This window comes from Camponotus floridanus, unplaced genomic scaffold, assembly GCF_003227725.1.
Source record: "Camponotus floridanus strain SB8 unplaced genomic scaffold, Cflo_v7.5 scaffold212, whole genome shotgun sequence".
NCBI lineage: Eukaryota > Metazoa > Arthropoda > Insecta > Hymenoptera > Formicidae > Camponotus > Camponotus floridanus.
The window spans coordinates 227,913-244,270 of record NW_020229340.1 but is presented as its reverse complement, the minus strand read 5'-3'; the positions used below and the strand labels follow the sequence as shown (position 1 = coordinate 244,270).

The following is a 16,358-nucleotide window of genomic DNA, read 5'->3' as shown; positions in this document are numbered from 1 at the left end:
TTGGAAAGCTCTTGAATTAAGCTATAAGAATATGCAATCAAATGTAGGGGGTGTCATTTAAAAAAGTCAATGTGACCTTGACCTGACCTTGACGACGCCATCCAAGGTCAAACTGATAGAATCAGTATATAGATCTTCTTAAACCCTACAACTTTTGTTGGAAACACTTTTCTGTAAAACGTATATTTTCCGAGATATTTAGGGGTTTCCACACTTTTGGTAGACCCTGTATATACCGGCAACGTACATGGGACTCTCGCCACCTGCGTATGTTCCATCCGCGGGGTATATGCCTGCGCCACCCGCCGCACCCACGGGATATGTGCCCGCGCCGCCCGCTGTACTCATGGGATATGTGCCCGCGCCGCCCGCTGTACTCACGGGATATGTGCCCGCGCCATTCACGGTGCCCGCACTCTCCGCATCATCCGCAGGATACGTGCCCACTGCTTACCTGCCGCCTGCACCACCCGGATATCTTCGATATTAATATTTTTAACATTAATATTTATAATAATATGTTTCATATATTATAATGTTCATATATATTTCTTACACACACACACACACACGCATACGCACACATTGTATTACACACACACGTAGGGGTAAACAGTACAGTTATTAGCCACTCTACAATGATTGGCCACATTTAAAAAAATTAAAGATTAAAAGAAAATACTATTACAATGTTTTTAATTACAAATAAAAAAATATTTAATACATTTTTCTGCTTCAAATACAATTAATATTTAATTATTTTCTATATATTACAATTTATATAAATAATGATTAAAATGACTTTGGTAACATACTTGAAAATTGTTGCCATTCAATCAAAAAACCGTAAGAGTGGAACCAACAATTTGCAAATTTTTAAATGTTTTTATGACATATAATTTTTGTTTTCGTGACATGCATTAATAAAGTTTAAATTTTGTAAAAAAAATTCATAAAATTTATTCGGTGAAAATAACATACATATTTTAAAAGTTATATTATGCCAACGACTAACATACGATTGACGTTTTACAACAGTAATTGGCCATTCAGCCAATTATTGTTTTATGGTTATGGAAACTATGTGACAATTATTGGCTTCTTACATCGAGTGACAGATAAGACAGTAAGTTATATTTGTTATTAAAAGATATATTTTTATTATATTTATTAAAAGATATATTAATATATTTATTAAAAGATATATTTTTCAGCTGTAACCATATTAGAAAAGAAAAAACTTGCTGAAAAATTAAAAGAACAAAAAAAATTAGCAAGATTACAAAAACAACAGGAAAAAAATGATGTCACAAAAAGTTAAAAAAGAAAAAATTGACAATAAAGAAAATACTGATGAAGAACCAGAAAGAACAAGGAAAAAGAAAGATCAGGCAATCTTAAAACCAAAAATTTTGAAAAATGAAATATTTCCAAAAAAAGTTCGTCTAGTTAAAAATAATATTTGTTAAACAAAATTTGTTTCTCTTGTTTATATTATAATTAATATATAATAATTAATATACAATTAATAATAACGTTTATCTCTTATGTTAAATATATGTAATAAAATGGTTGTTCGAAAAGTAATTTCGTTTTTTCCCAACAGAGGACTTAATTGTATTTTTTCACAGCCAACTTCACACTTAAACCGCATAAGCATTATATATTTTGACAGCTGATATAGCAAGGCTTGCTTGTGAAAAAGTTCGATTGATTCTACGCAGTAGTTTTTGGTTGGTGCCCTTTCAAATATGGAAAGTGAAAAGCAGCATTTTCGGCATATTTTATTTTTTTACTATCGAAAAGGTAAAAATGCTGTTCAAGTAAGAAAAAAATTATCCGATGTGTATGGAGAAGATATATTGACAGAACGCCAATGCCAAAACTGGTTTGCAAAATTTCGACCCGGCAATTTTGATGTTGAAGATGTACCACGTTCTGGAAGGCCAGTTGAAGCTGATGAAGACACAATAAAGGCATTAATTGATGCAAACCGGCGAATAACAACTCGTGAGATCGCTGAGAGATTAAATTTATCGAATTCGACCGTTCATGATCATTTGAAACGCCTAGGTTTAATCTCAAAGCTCGACATATGGGTTCCTCATGTTCATACGGAAAGAAATTTGTGCCGTCGCGTTGACGTTTGTGATTTGGTTCTCAAACGTCAAGAAAATAATCCATTTTTGGAGCGCATCATCACTGGAGACGAGAAATGGGTTGTCTACAACAATGTTAAACGCAAGAGATCATGGACTAAAAAAGATGAACCGGCTCAAAGCACTTCGAAAGCCGATATTCATAAAAAAAAAGTGATGCTATCTATTTCGTGGGATTTCAAAGGAATCGTTTTTTTGAGCTTCTACCGGACAACAACGATCAATTCTGAAGTGTACTGTCATCAGCTGGACAAATTGAATGATTCACTTAAACAGAAAAGGTCAAAATTGATCAAAAGAAAAGGTATAGTGTTCCACCAAGATAATGCGAGACCTCATACAAGTTTGGTAACTCGCCAAAAGCTTTTACAGCTTGGATGGTATATACTGCCACACCCACCATATTCTCCAGATCTGGCACCTTCTGATTATTATTTGTTCCGGTCTCTACAAAATTTTTTAGACGGTAAAAAAACCTTTACTTCAAATGAGGAGGTCAAAAATCACCTGGATCAGTTTTTTGCCAGCAAAGAACAAAAATTTTATGAACGTGGAATCATACTACTGCCAGAAAGATGGCAAAAGGTATTGGACCAGAATGGACAATATATAATTTAATAAAATATTTATTCACTATAAGAAAATCGTCTTTCATTTTCATAAGAAAAAAGGAAATTACTTTCCGAACAACCTATTGATTTAATAATTTTAGTTTTTTGATGCCAAATAATTTCTTTGTCACTGTTTAATTATGTACTCATTCTTGCATGGATAGAGGCCAATCACTGTCAAACTGTTAGACAATGACTGTGTTAATATGGCCAATGATTATCTTTTTTGACAGGATAAGTGTTTTTTTACATAATTTTTATTAATTTCTAAATTTTTATGATGGATTTTATTTTATTATGAATCATTATTATTTTTTACAACTATTAGTAGTAATTTTTTTTCTAAATTATTAAATTCAGGTTAATAATTCAATTTTTGTTACGCGATCTTGCTTGGCCAATCACTATACTGTTTACCCCTATATGTTACATATTTTAGTTTCTTTTTTTAAATATTACTAATGCATGAAAAAAAAATTACATTATGTTCATGTTATGATTGAATCCATTTAATTAATATATCTATGTTTCGAAAATTAAAGATATATTTTTTAGATAAATACTCTACAATTTTTAATATTATTATATTATGTAACGGGCATTCTCCGTTAGGGTCGCGGATAACTGCAGTTGTATCTCCAAGGATCGGTTAGGCAAGCGCATTAAAAAAAAATACGCGTGGTTCTTTAATAAATGTATGTATTTGAGTGCTAAATATATATAGTGGTGTCAATGGTGTGTATGTGTAGGTGTGCGTGTATTTTGAACGGTACGACGCGTGGATCGGTTGTGCGTGCGTGCGTGCGTGTGTGTGTGTGTGTGCGCGCGCGCGCGCGCGTGAAATTCCTCGGGCGCAAAAACGCGATAAGCGATGAGTTTCTTTCGCTTGATCGTTGTATCGCCGGATTAAATGTTTCGGAAAACGGCAGCGTTTATCTCGCTCGTATGCAACGCGGAAAGATGCGCTTCCGGGATGTGCTATAGTTCTTAAGTGCGGTTCGGATGCCGCAAGTCTGGTTCGAAACGGTCATATTGTTTTCGCGCAGTGTGTGATTTTCGGAAATCAGCGGATTAAATCTAATTTCGCTCGCGATGCGATCGATGACCGCGTGACGTAAGCGGTGCGTGTTTACGCTGTTTTTTGCTCGCGATCTTTTTCCTGATATTCGTGGAATTGTGCCGTATTTTCCCCGGATGGTGTGGTCGGGATTTCCGGGATAGTCAGTGCTAGCGGGAACAACCCGCTGGGGGCAGCTCTCCTCTCTACCTCCGTTTGTATTGACTGGACTAGGATGGATGCTGCGTGCATACCGAGATCTCCCGGTTAAATCGGGGTGCGCCCAATTTAGTTTCGCACGTAAAAAAAATGGAGGCATCTACTTAATCGGACCTCTGAGATCTCCCAGGTGTGGTGGAGAGCACCCCATCGCTTGGTCACGAATCTTTTCGACTCTTTGGATGGCTTTCTTTTGCGACTGCTCGCTCAAGAAGCTCGGAACAAAAAGGTGCCCATCTGGTTGATAGGCCCCCTTTTCATACTGGGCTAATTAGTCCGCACCGGCGTACATTGGAATCGCCCCCACCGAGCGGACGGGGAGACGGAACGGTGTGGGCTTGTGGGAGCGCGGCGGAGCTGGGGAGATTTAACTCCTTCGCTCGGTAGTCGTCGGCCGTTTTCGGCGCTCTTCGCCGATTCGGTCTGGCTCGGTCTTAAGTCATTGTGGCATTTAAAAAAATGTGGCGCTACACGCCCTGCCCTTGTCCGGCGGTGTTCTGTCGGGCGGCAGCTTTCAGTTCGCATGTTGGACATAATTAGGGGGGGTGCAAGGGTGCATCATTACATATTATTTAATTTAATATATCATTAATCGATCTATCAAGGTATATACAACTTTATAGCACAAATTTGTTCACTGCAAGTTATCTAAATGACTATCTAATGTAAATTTATTAATTGTAAAGGACATTAATTCAGCATTTTTAGAATCGTTTTCTACATCATCACATCATAGCATAACTTCGTCAGTCTCATCATTGCCAACAAGTGTTAAAGATTCTTCAAATTCATCTTCTATTGATGAGGTATTTAATTCCATTTCATATAATTTCGTTAATTAATAAATTAATTATAAAATTTATTTTAATATCTCCTTTCTTTTTCGTTTTCTTTTTATTTTATTTTTTTATATATTTATATTATTACTTTCTTTTTTGCTTTTCTTTCTTCTAGTTTCTATTTTTTTATTATTTCTTATTTTTTCTAAACTTTCTTCAAATTTATTTCATTTAATTTGTTTAGTAGATACGATCATAAAAAAGAGTTTTATACACACATAATGCTGACGCATATATATGCTTATTTACATCTTTTGTAGGTATTTTATTCTGATACATCACGCACATATCCAGATATATATCGAACACATCTCGGTCACCAATACATAGATTAAAATGAATAAGAACAGCCTTTGCAATTATCAAATTTAGCATAAAATATTGAAACATCTTCAAATTCATCTATTGATAAGACTCAATCTCTACCAATATCTAATCTTGAATAAGACATTTATAAATCATCACTCAATAAGTTTAACATAGAAAACAAACGACGAAATAATATAAAAACTACAGTTAAAATAGAAGAAATCGTAAGTAAAGAAATAAAAGTTTACTGTTATACAGCGTATCCGTTAATTTTCGACCTTGATGAAACAAGGAAGTAGATTGCCTCAAATTAAGAAGGAATGATCTCTATTGTTTTGTGATTGTCGCAATAATTAATGAAAAATTAAATAAAGAAGATCAGCCAATCTGCGTGAGAAAAAGCGCGCGGCGATGAGAGTCGTCCCACTGTAATCTGATACTACGAGCACGCTGAAGCGGTGAGCGGGTCGCCCTCCGAGACATGATAGTGGTTTGCTATATATCGCAATACCGCGCCGAAAAATGACCCGTCCTTTTAGTGGCGAGAAAATGATGCGCTATTATTTCCACACCACCTTGCGGTAGATAGCATGGTGCGCTTTTTTTATAGTGGTTTCCCCCTAAGCGTACGTGTGAGTTCGACGCCTGCGCACTATGATTACACTCACATATCCGCTCAGCTGTCAGTTGTAGTTGCGTGCTGCTGGCGTACGCAGTCTGGTAACAGCGTGCGAGAGCTAAGACGTTTTAATAAAAACTTTGTGTTTGCGTAGTAAATTAAGAGTGAAAATGAAGTGTACTCTGCAGGAATATATGGATATAATTGTGGCATACGGACTAGCGGGAGAAAATATTTATCGTGCGGCCGCAATTTACATGGAATCATTTCTCGGGCGTGCACGAAAACCAAGTGGCCGTACAATTTTACGTGTTGTGCAATAAATTATGTGAAACTGGGTGTCGTGCATAATATCGGGATAATCGGTCCAGCAGTGCGCCTTCGTGTACGAGATAAAGAAAGGATTCTTGAAGCATTTTATCATCGTATCATTATCAACGTGTGCAATACATTTTATCGAGGGATTTTCAACCACGGATCAATTTTTGTAAAATTACTGTCACCATTAATTTTTTACATTTACAATATATTCAGCGTATAATAATGGCATTTTGAATAATTTTCAAATTGAGAGTGGAATAGGCTTATGGGGGAAACCATTATAAAGAAGCGCACCATGCTATCTACCGCAAGGTAGTGTGGAAATGATAGCGCATCATTTTCTCACCACTAAAACGACGGGTCATTTTCCGGCGCAGTATTGCGATAAATCGCAAACCACCATCATGTCTCGGAAAGCGACCCGCCCACCGCTTCGCCGCGCTCGTAGTATCGGATTACAGTGGGACGACTCTCGTCGCCGCGCGCTTCTACTCACGCAGATTGGCCGATCTTCTTTATTTAATTTTTTGTTAATTATTGCGACAATCCCAAAACAATACAGGTCATTCTTTTTTAATTTGAGCCAATCTACTTTTTTATTTCGTTAAGGTCGAAAATTGACGGATACCCTGTATACATACATGCATACATACATATGATGATAGATTGGGTCAAACTAAGAAGAATAGTTCTACCATTTTGCAAAATTCGCAATAATTATTAAGTAACAAGCAAAAATGTTTCGGCGCATGAGAAGCGGTAAACTGCACGCATCGAGCGGCGAGCGACATATGATACCGCGCCAAACAGTATTAAAAAGTATTGTCTTTTCGTTTCTTCGATAAAATGATGCGCTATCATTTTCACATCACCTTACGGTTGATAGCTTGGTGCGTTTTTTTTTATATTGTCATCAATTTTTCATATTCGCGGATTAATTTGAAAGTGAAACAACTATAGTAAATATAGAAAATATGCACAAAATTCTTCGTGCAATGTCGGCGGAATTTGTCTTATCCCGACAATATTTTGTGGACCGATGAAGCGACTTTCACACCGAATGGCGTGTAAAGAAAATTAAAAAACGCACCAAGCTATCTATCGCATTGTGGTGTGGAAATGATAGCGCATCATTTTCCCATCGCCAAAGAAACGAAAAAAAATTCTTTTTAATAATTCTGCTCGTTGCGTGTTGCTTGTCGCTCGCCGCTCGATGCGTGTGATCTACTGCTTCTCATGCGCCGGGACATTCTTTATTACTTAATAAGTATTGCAAATTTTGCAAAATGATACAGGACTTTTCTTCTTACAAGGAAAGGGTCGGAAGTGTCCCCCTCCGATTTTAATGAGCTTTGAATATGTTGTAGTCTAGATCAAAATAGGAGACACGTATTTTTTTATAAGTGCTGAGTCGGCCGTTAAGGAGGTGAAACACCTTCTTGAAAAAAATCGATTTTTTCATTTCTCAGCGGATACCGTCGAAGCGATAAGAGATATAAACAAAAGTTTCAAATAAAAGTTTTATGGTCTTTAATGTACTTCAAAATCATGTAATCAGATTTGTCGAAAATGTCATATTTTTCGAAATCCCCCCCCTCCCTTTTAATGTTTGAAAATTTTTAAATTTGTCTCATAACAAAACTTATAGCTCATTTAACGACAAATTCAATCATATATAATAAAGTTGTATTCCGAAGTCACATTTTTCAGAAATAAATTAAAAATATCCCTATACACTACTATACGCCCGCTTTATCCGCCTTATGACGCTCGTTATTCACAGTGACAGTCATTTTTCTTCGCAAACTCACAGAGGCAACCATAAATTAGCAATAAATAATTTATGAGAATATATTTTTATAAATTATAGAAATTATATTTATAAATATAATTATAAATTATATAATAATTATAATTATAATATATGTCTATATTATGTGACAATAAATATACATATAATTTATATGGAAAAGTAATGTTTTTAATGCATGAAAAATAAAACTAGTCGGACAAGGAAAATTATTGATCAGATGCCGATGTTAATAGATTCAATTCTATGAATAAACAGATGTCGCATTCGCGAAATGAGTTGGTGCAATATATTATTTTATTAACAACTGCGTGCAGTGGAACACATATTACTATTAAAGCGTCTATCGAATATACGCGAGCGCGATAGTAAATATATTTATATATATAAGAAAATAATTAAAAGGATTATAACTTATAAAGCGAGCGAAAAAATGCGTCGCGATAAGAAAGTCAGCTGCCCGAAGTGCTGATACAGCCAGTATCACACGGCCAAGTCATCAAACAGAGGAAGAAATCACTCTCGAAATAGCGCTGAATTGCAATAAAATGCGAGGAAGTCTTCGGACTTCCTTCGCTTGCATTTTGATCACGCCACTTTAGAAATAACCAATGATTTTATTTGGTCATGCCACCGCGCGATCCTCCTCCGATAATCGTTCAGAACCGGAGGCGTTAAAAGCCACCGCCTAGAAGCGGCGGACAGTCACAAATCAGTTATCAAATAATTAACAAGTGCTCGAGTTAATTAACAAGACTAGCCGTTATCCTGAAAAAACAATTGTGCCCCACGCACACAACAATACAGTATGTATGTACTTTTTCGATTTTTAAAACTTTTATAGTTTTTTGCTTTTACTTACACTTCATTCAAAATTGCGGTTTATCTGTTTTGTTTTAATGTATTTAAATTATAATTAATATTTTATTACTTTATTTAAGTTATGTGATAAAACTGTTCTATTTTTCATGAAACTCGGAAAACGTAACAAATTATTAATACGCATTAAATAATAAAATATTTTTGTTGCTAATAAGTATTTTTTTGCTAATATTTATAAAACAAATATACATAATGTTAATAATTTTTTTAGATAATGTTTAATCCAAGAAATGTAGCAGTACTGCTATACACTGCACTGTATATGACTGGGGAATTCCCAGAAAGTCCTGTTACAACAGATGAAAATGAAACAAAAGACATGATGGAAAATATGCTTCGATCAATGTATGAAGAAGCGTTTGAAGTTTATGAAGAATCATCATTAGATTTTCAAAACGAATTTGATATACCTGAAGTAGAACCTGTAATTGATGAAGAAAGAGAAGAAGACACATATTTTGTAAAAGAAATTGAATGTGTTGCGGATTCTGTACCAATAGAATATAAAAGAAATGCAGTAGAGTTATGGAGAAGTGGAACAAAAAAGTCAAGAACTCTTGCATCTATAAGAAATAGATTTCGGAAAGTCACGTCATTACGTCAATTAAGAAGATGGGAGCAGCAAGTAAATCAAGGTGGCAACAGATTTGATAAACTGAAAGAAATTTCAACATATACGTTAAATAAATTCCATGAAGGTATTGAAAAGGGAATAATTATTCATGACATTGATATTGCTCGATGGGCTCTTCGCGCACAGAAGGAAGTAAATCTACTTGGGTTTACAGCATCATTATCATGGGTAAAAAGGTTTAAGCTTGCACATAATATCGTATCTAGAAAAATTACAAAATTTATAACAAAAAAAAATTTAGCGTCAGACAAAGATTTAGAAGCACGAAGCAAGTCATTTATCGAAAATGTTAAATCTTCTATTATACAATATGGAATTGAAAATGTATATAATTCGGACCAAAGTGGATTTCAATTAGAATTTCATTCCGGTCGTTCACTATCACCTATTGGTATTAAAAAAGTAGAGCGCATAGTACAATCCATATCAGCAACTACACATAGTTATACTATACAACCTATTGTTTCAGCTGATGGTAGATTATTATCGCCTCTGTTTATTGTTTTAAAAGAACCTACTGGAACATTTGGTCCAATAGTAAAAGAAACAATGTTTAAAGATAATAATATCTTTGTCATGGCATCAAAATCTGGAAAATTAACATCGCATCATTTTGAGATCTGGATAAAAGAAGTGTTTTTTCCAAATGTTGGACCAAAATCAGTGTTATTATTAGATTCTTGGACTGGTCATTGTCCTGATATAATTCAAAGAAACAAACCAGATTTTATAGACAATATTAATTTGTTAACTATACCAGCTGGAGCAACGGGAAAAATACAACCTTTAGATGTATTCGGTTTTCGTTTATGGAAAAATTTTGTTAGACATTTTTCAGATACCATCATGCTTTTAGATCTTGACGTCAAGCTTCATTCAAGAAACAATATTTTAAAATTACAATCATTAACACATAATCAATTTTCATCACCAAGGTTTAAAAATTTATTCAAATATGCATGGTATAAAAGTGGTTATTTAGAAAAGAAACCAGAAGAATTTGATACACCAGTAGATTTTTGTTTCAAAACTAATTTAAAACCAACATGTGATATTTGCGGTGAAATTGCTGTAATTTCTTGCGCATGGTGTAAAAAATCCCTTTGTATAAATCATTTCTTTCATGATCATCATCTTTGTAACCGATATCAACCATGAATATTTGTTATTCTTGTATGCAATAATTATGTACGGTATTTTATGTAATATTTCCATATACATATATATAATGACTTCGGAATACAACTTTATTATATATGATTGAATTTGTCGTTAAATGAGCTATAAGTTTTGTTATGAGACAAATTTAAAAATTTTCAAACATTAAAAGGGAGGGGGGGGGGATTTCGAAAAATATGACATTTTCGACAAATCTGATTACATGATTTTGAAGTACATTAAAGACCATAAAACTTTTATTTGAAACTTTTGTTTATATCTCTTATCGCTTCGACGGTATCCGCTGAGAAATGAAAAAATCGATTTTTTTCAAGAAGGTGTTTCACCCCCTTAACGGCCGACTCAGCACTTATAAAAAAATACGTGTCTCCTATTTTGATCTAGACTACAACATATTCAAAGCTCATTAAAATCGGAGGGGGACACTTCCGACCCTTTCCTTGTTAGTTTGACTCAATTTATCATCACTTTTCGTTTGGTCCCTCACGAATCGGACACCCTGTATATGTGTATATATATATATGGACATTTATAAACAGTAAACTTTTATTACGTTTACATTTATAAATAGTAACTTTTAGAGTGAAAGTGAGTTTAAAAATTAATTTTTATTTAAATCAGAAATTTTGATTCTGTATACTGTCATATTTGATCACTATATTAATATATATTGATCAGTAAATTCGAATAATTTTGTAGCTTTAAGTATCTTTTATTCTTTGTGTAATTATGGTATACTATGTTTTATATTTTGTTTTTTTAAGAATCTGTATATAAGGTGTCCTGTTATAGTCATGTACTCCGACTTAATGAGAACATTATTTTATTTGGTAAAGGTACATTTAAAACTGTGCGGCCGGACCGACACCACGCTACCTCGACACACGTGCTCGCTTCTTCCCGCGCACGCTCTCTCGTGTGTGTGCCGACTGACGCCACGCTACCCTCTCATTTCGCCAGCGCCCCCGCCTTCCGTGGCGTACCAGGGTCATGTGCCCTACAATAATCTGGACGCGTAATTTAATTTTTTGTTTGGTATCACGTTCATCTCACAATTCGGCCTTTCCTGATCATTTGCCTCGGACACGGTAGTATAAACAAGATAATAGAGTATAATGAATAAGTACAAAATAATCTTAACTACTGCTTATCAACCAATCTTTGGTCTCTGATAAGTGCTTTTGGTATAGTCAGGCGATTTCGTCATGTCAAGGTCTAATGTTGCAAGCTTCCCATGTTCCTTCGTAAGGACGACGTGATGTTTGAGAATTCTCAACATCTCTAATTATGTATCTATCGTTTCTAAGAACCTTATATACTTCATAAGATCCTTTGAATTCGGGGATGAGTTTCTTCGGCGCCCCTGGAGTATTATCAAAATTTCGGATCCCCACGTAATCACTTTCCTTGTACTGACGTGGCTCTTTTCTGCTCTTGTCAAAGTAACGCTGATTGTACTTTTGATTCTTTGAAATGTTCTTAGCAGCCCTTTCGCGTATCACTTTGAGGTCACGGGTTTCTGGTGTAGCCTTTTCCTCTAAGTATTCCTTGATTCCATCAACACTCGGGCTTCGCTGATCGACTCCAAACAATAAACGACTTGGCGTATCTCCCGTGAATTTATTTATCGTTGATCGCGAATTCTGCTTCCGCTAGCACCTTATACCAATACTTTCCGGCATTACTATCAACTATTTTGGCAAGGAGCGGACCTAATACACGGTTAATTCGTTCTACCTGCCCATTCGCTTTCGGAGATCCCATAGCTATCAGCAAGTGTCGAATGTTATTTTCCTTGAGAAATTCTTCAAACTCTCATTTGAGGTGAAACAAGTCCCTCTATTGCTCACTATAGTATGAGGGCGGCTATAGTTAGCGAAATGCTGCCTTAGACAATCGATGGATTCCCTTGAAGTTGTAATCTTAGTAGCATACAATTTAATGTACTTCGTGAATGCATCGACAATCACTAGAATGTGTTGTTTGATCAAATGTTTTCGATCTATAGGTCTCATATGGTCAATGTGAAATGTCTGAAACGGTATATTACCTTTAGGTACTATACTATGCAAAAACCCTTCAGACTTGCCTGTAGATGGAGTAAACGCAACATTTTAAACAATTTGGAACATGATTCTTAACCTTAATACGCATTTGCGGAAACCAATAGGTCTTATCTATTGCACCGCACTTTTTTTCTGGACTGAAATGTCCCATTTCATCATGATACTTTCGCAATACATGACCTTCCATTTTTTCCGGTACATAGAACCGTAACTCGCCATCTCTCTTTCAGTACACGAGTCCATTTCGCATCTCGTATTGTCTATCTTAAGATTTCTCAAGTTTCCCTCGCAATTCTCGAATTTTGGGATCGCGATTTTGACTTAACGCTAGTTCTAACTCGAGTGGGTTATCATTCAATAACCAGAATGTTTGTGGTGCGGCTAAGAGCGTCTACGTGTTGCATACGTGCCGGCTCTGTGTTTCAGAGTATAATCATATTCCATAAGCTCGACAGCCCACCTTTCTATTCGCGGACACACATCCTTCTTATCTAAAGTCATTTTCAACGACGCGCAATCCGTGACAATTTTAAACTTAATGCCATGCAAGTAAATGCGAAATCGACGAAGTGTATAGATAACTGCGAGCGTTTCTAATTCGAAACTATGATAGCGGCTTTCAATATCGGTCGCCTGTTTTGAAAAATACGAGACCGGGTGAAACTTCATATCTGTTTTCTTTTGCATAAGAGCGGCGCCAAAACCGTGTGAACTAGTATCTGTATGAAGTTCCATCTCATCATGAGGACTGTATATACTAAGTACAGGTGCTTCCTGCAGTTTTTGTTTAAGTATCTGAAACACTTTTAGTTGTTCTTTCCCAAACTTAAATTTCACGTTTTTACGGAGTAATTCATGAAGTAGTTTTGCGATAACGGAGAAACCTTCAATAAATTTTCGAAAATACGAAGCCATCCCGAAGAAACATTGCAGACTTTTCAAATTTTGTGGAATTGGATATCTTTCGATTGTCTCGATCCCTGACTTGTTCGGCTGAATTCCGATCTTAGAGAACGATAACCTAAGAACTCTATCTCTGTGCATAAAAACTGACATTTATCGAGTCGGAGTTCCAACAGATTGTCAACCAAGCACTTTGTTACGTCCAGAGGAGCTCACGATTCTTTTCTTTCCCTTATCTGGTGCACATGTGCACGACTTCCGAAAATCGTTAATGATAGTTAAATTGAAGTAGGATTCTTAGTAAATACTCCAGAATAACAATCAGATATTCACGGACTGATAAAAGTAGCATCTGGCTAAATAGGGCGGCAGTCAGTCAGACGAATTTGATACTTTCTGATCTCTAAAAAAAACTCACAAAATTCAAACAAACTACAGAAAATAAAGAAAACTATTTACAAAACGCGAGTGACCGGATGTCACGACACGCACCCGTTTTATCTCAAGGGGGTAATAAAAGTCATCCCCTTATCTCCAACAGATGCATCTTACAAAGCATAAATTACCACCACCTCCGATACTGAGAATCCTAAGTCCCCCGTTTTGGAAGATACTCTCCTATTCGCGGACAAATGTAATAAAATTCTGATTTGTTGCATTTGTTTTAAAATGTTCATAAATAGGGACAGGAAGGAGACCACGGAAATCTAACGAGGGTTTCTATTCGTCAACTTCCCTTATTCCTCACGCTGGGAGAGGGTAATCCAAAACGATATATAAGCGTGAACTTTGGACAAATCGACACAGACATACATTCATTTTTTCTTCGCTTACTAATTCACCTATTTACGTATTTGCTCAGTTACATACTTACATAGTTGTTCGGTTACATATTTGCTTATCGAGTCAGTGCAAAAATCTTAACCAAGGGGGACCAGCAGGAACCACCCTCTTGAACAACTATATCCAGAATCAATTCAGCGCTAATATCTCGCTATCCTCAACGCCAAGGGGGCCCAGCAATAATTTGTATCGATTTGTCCACGCTTTTCAAATAGTAAGTCTTATCTTTTATTTATTAAGTTCCTCTCCCCCCCCTCTTCCTTTATTGATAATAATTGCTTCCCTAGTGGAACCTTCGAGGATATCCGCTAGACCTCACACAAAGCGCCTCCGATACTGACGCAATCGTCGTACCCGCCGACTACTGGCTCGAGCTGTCGCCGACCCCTCTTTCACTCTAAATCTAAACGATATAAACAGGAATCTTCCTATCACCCGAATTTTTTTGAACAATTTCCAAAGAAGTATGCGAGACTCCTCGTATCCGTCCCCTCAACCTTCTCCCTCTAATTACTCCCCGTACCTGTCTCCGGGAACTCTTCCTCCCAGCTATTCCCCAGTGTATGACACGCAACCTGGTTTTCCGCAGTTATCACCCTCTCCTTCTCCACTCCACTTGCCAGTTTCAGATCCTCATCTCTTGTCTCCTCCTCCTCCTGTTTACTCCGACATCGATCTCAGTGATCGGATCATCTCCGAAATTCTCAGCTCGACTTATCCTCCCTACTCTCACTCCATCCTCCCGGGTCACCTTGGGCCCTGGTCCTATTCATATTCCAACTCTCAAGGGCTTTCTCCGCATCGCCCCTTCTCACATTCCCATCCCTTACTTTAGTCCCTTCACCAGATATTCGATCGCTATTCCCGTAGAATTTTTCCGGGAAAGATATCCTCCAGATTCCGACCAACCTCACCCTGTCTCGCATACACCCACACATACACACACAATCACGCTTAATACACACACACATACACACACAATCACGCTTAATGCACCCACACACATACAAACAATTACACTTAATATTGTACTAGAGCCGTAACCAAAATGTTTATGTAAGTTTTTATCTCTCTTATAATGTACAATAAATTTAATTAATTTTATTTCTTTCGAATCTAACTTAACGAATCTAACTCAATTCCCCCTCATCACTCACGCTCCTGAATCGCACTTGGTCCCGTCCCAGGTAAAAAAGATTAAGTTCCTTTACCAAAAAGGGGACCGTCGAGCGGCCATTCGGATCAAAAATAGAGTAAAATCGACCCTTGTGGTCGTTGACCTATCTTTGGCTCTCCCGCAAGCCTGCTCGACCCGAGACACTTGCTCTTAAGGCACCTGTTCTCGGGATACAAGTGTACGCCCTTCCTTCGGCCCATCCTTCCTCAGGCCTGGACGTAACAACTTGAATAACTGCTTTAAGACCTTAAAGTGATGCTCTAACGTAGCGGTTGCAACCAATACATTGTCCATATATACGACAATGTCTTCGGATCTAATCAATTCTACTAACGCTTCGTTTACAAATCTTTGAAATCTTGACGGTCCTACTTTGAGTCCGAAAGGCATTCTTCTGTATTCGAAAATCCCGTACGGTGTCGTAAATGCAGTATATTTTATCGATTCATCCGCGATTCGAATATGAAAGAACCCTTCTTTTAGGTCAAGAATACTGAAATACTTTTTATCTCTAAGTACGTCAGTTTAGTCCTCTATTAACGGAAGAGGATAATTATCGCGACGCAGGACTTTGTTTAACACACGATAATCGACACAAAGTCGGAGTTCACCATTCTTTTTCTTTACTAGAATAATAGGGGAAACATATTCGGATTTATTAGGCTGAATGATTTTCCTCTCCAGGAGATCGTCTTTTTTTTCCTCAACTTTTCCTTTTCAGAAACGGAGA

At 36.5% G+C, this 16,358-nt stretch overlaps 1 protein-coding gene across 1 annotated transcript; it reads left to right on the top strand.

The window, feature by feature from the left end:
- The first annotated feature begins 1,751 nt into the window (after window positions 1–1,751).
- LOC112637862 (histone-lysine N-methyltransferase SETMAR-like) lies at window positions 1,752–2,777 on the top strand. The gene has a single exon (XM_025408522.1). The coding sequence runs from the start codon at window positions 1,752–1,754 to the stop codon at window positions 2,775–2,777; it is 1,026 nt and encodes a 341-aa protein (XP_025264307.1).
- The last annotated feature ends 13,581 nt before the right edge of the window (window positions 2,778–16,358 follow it).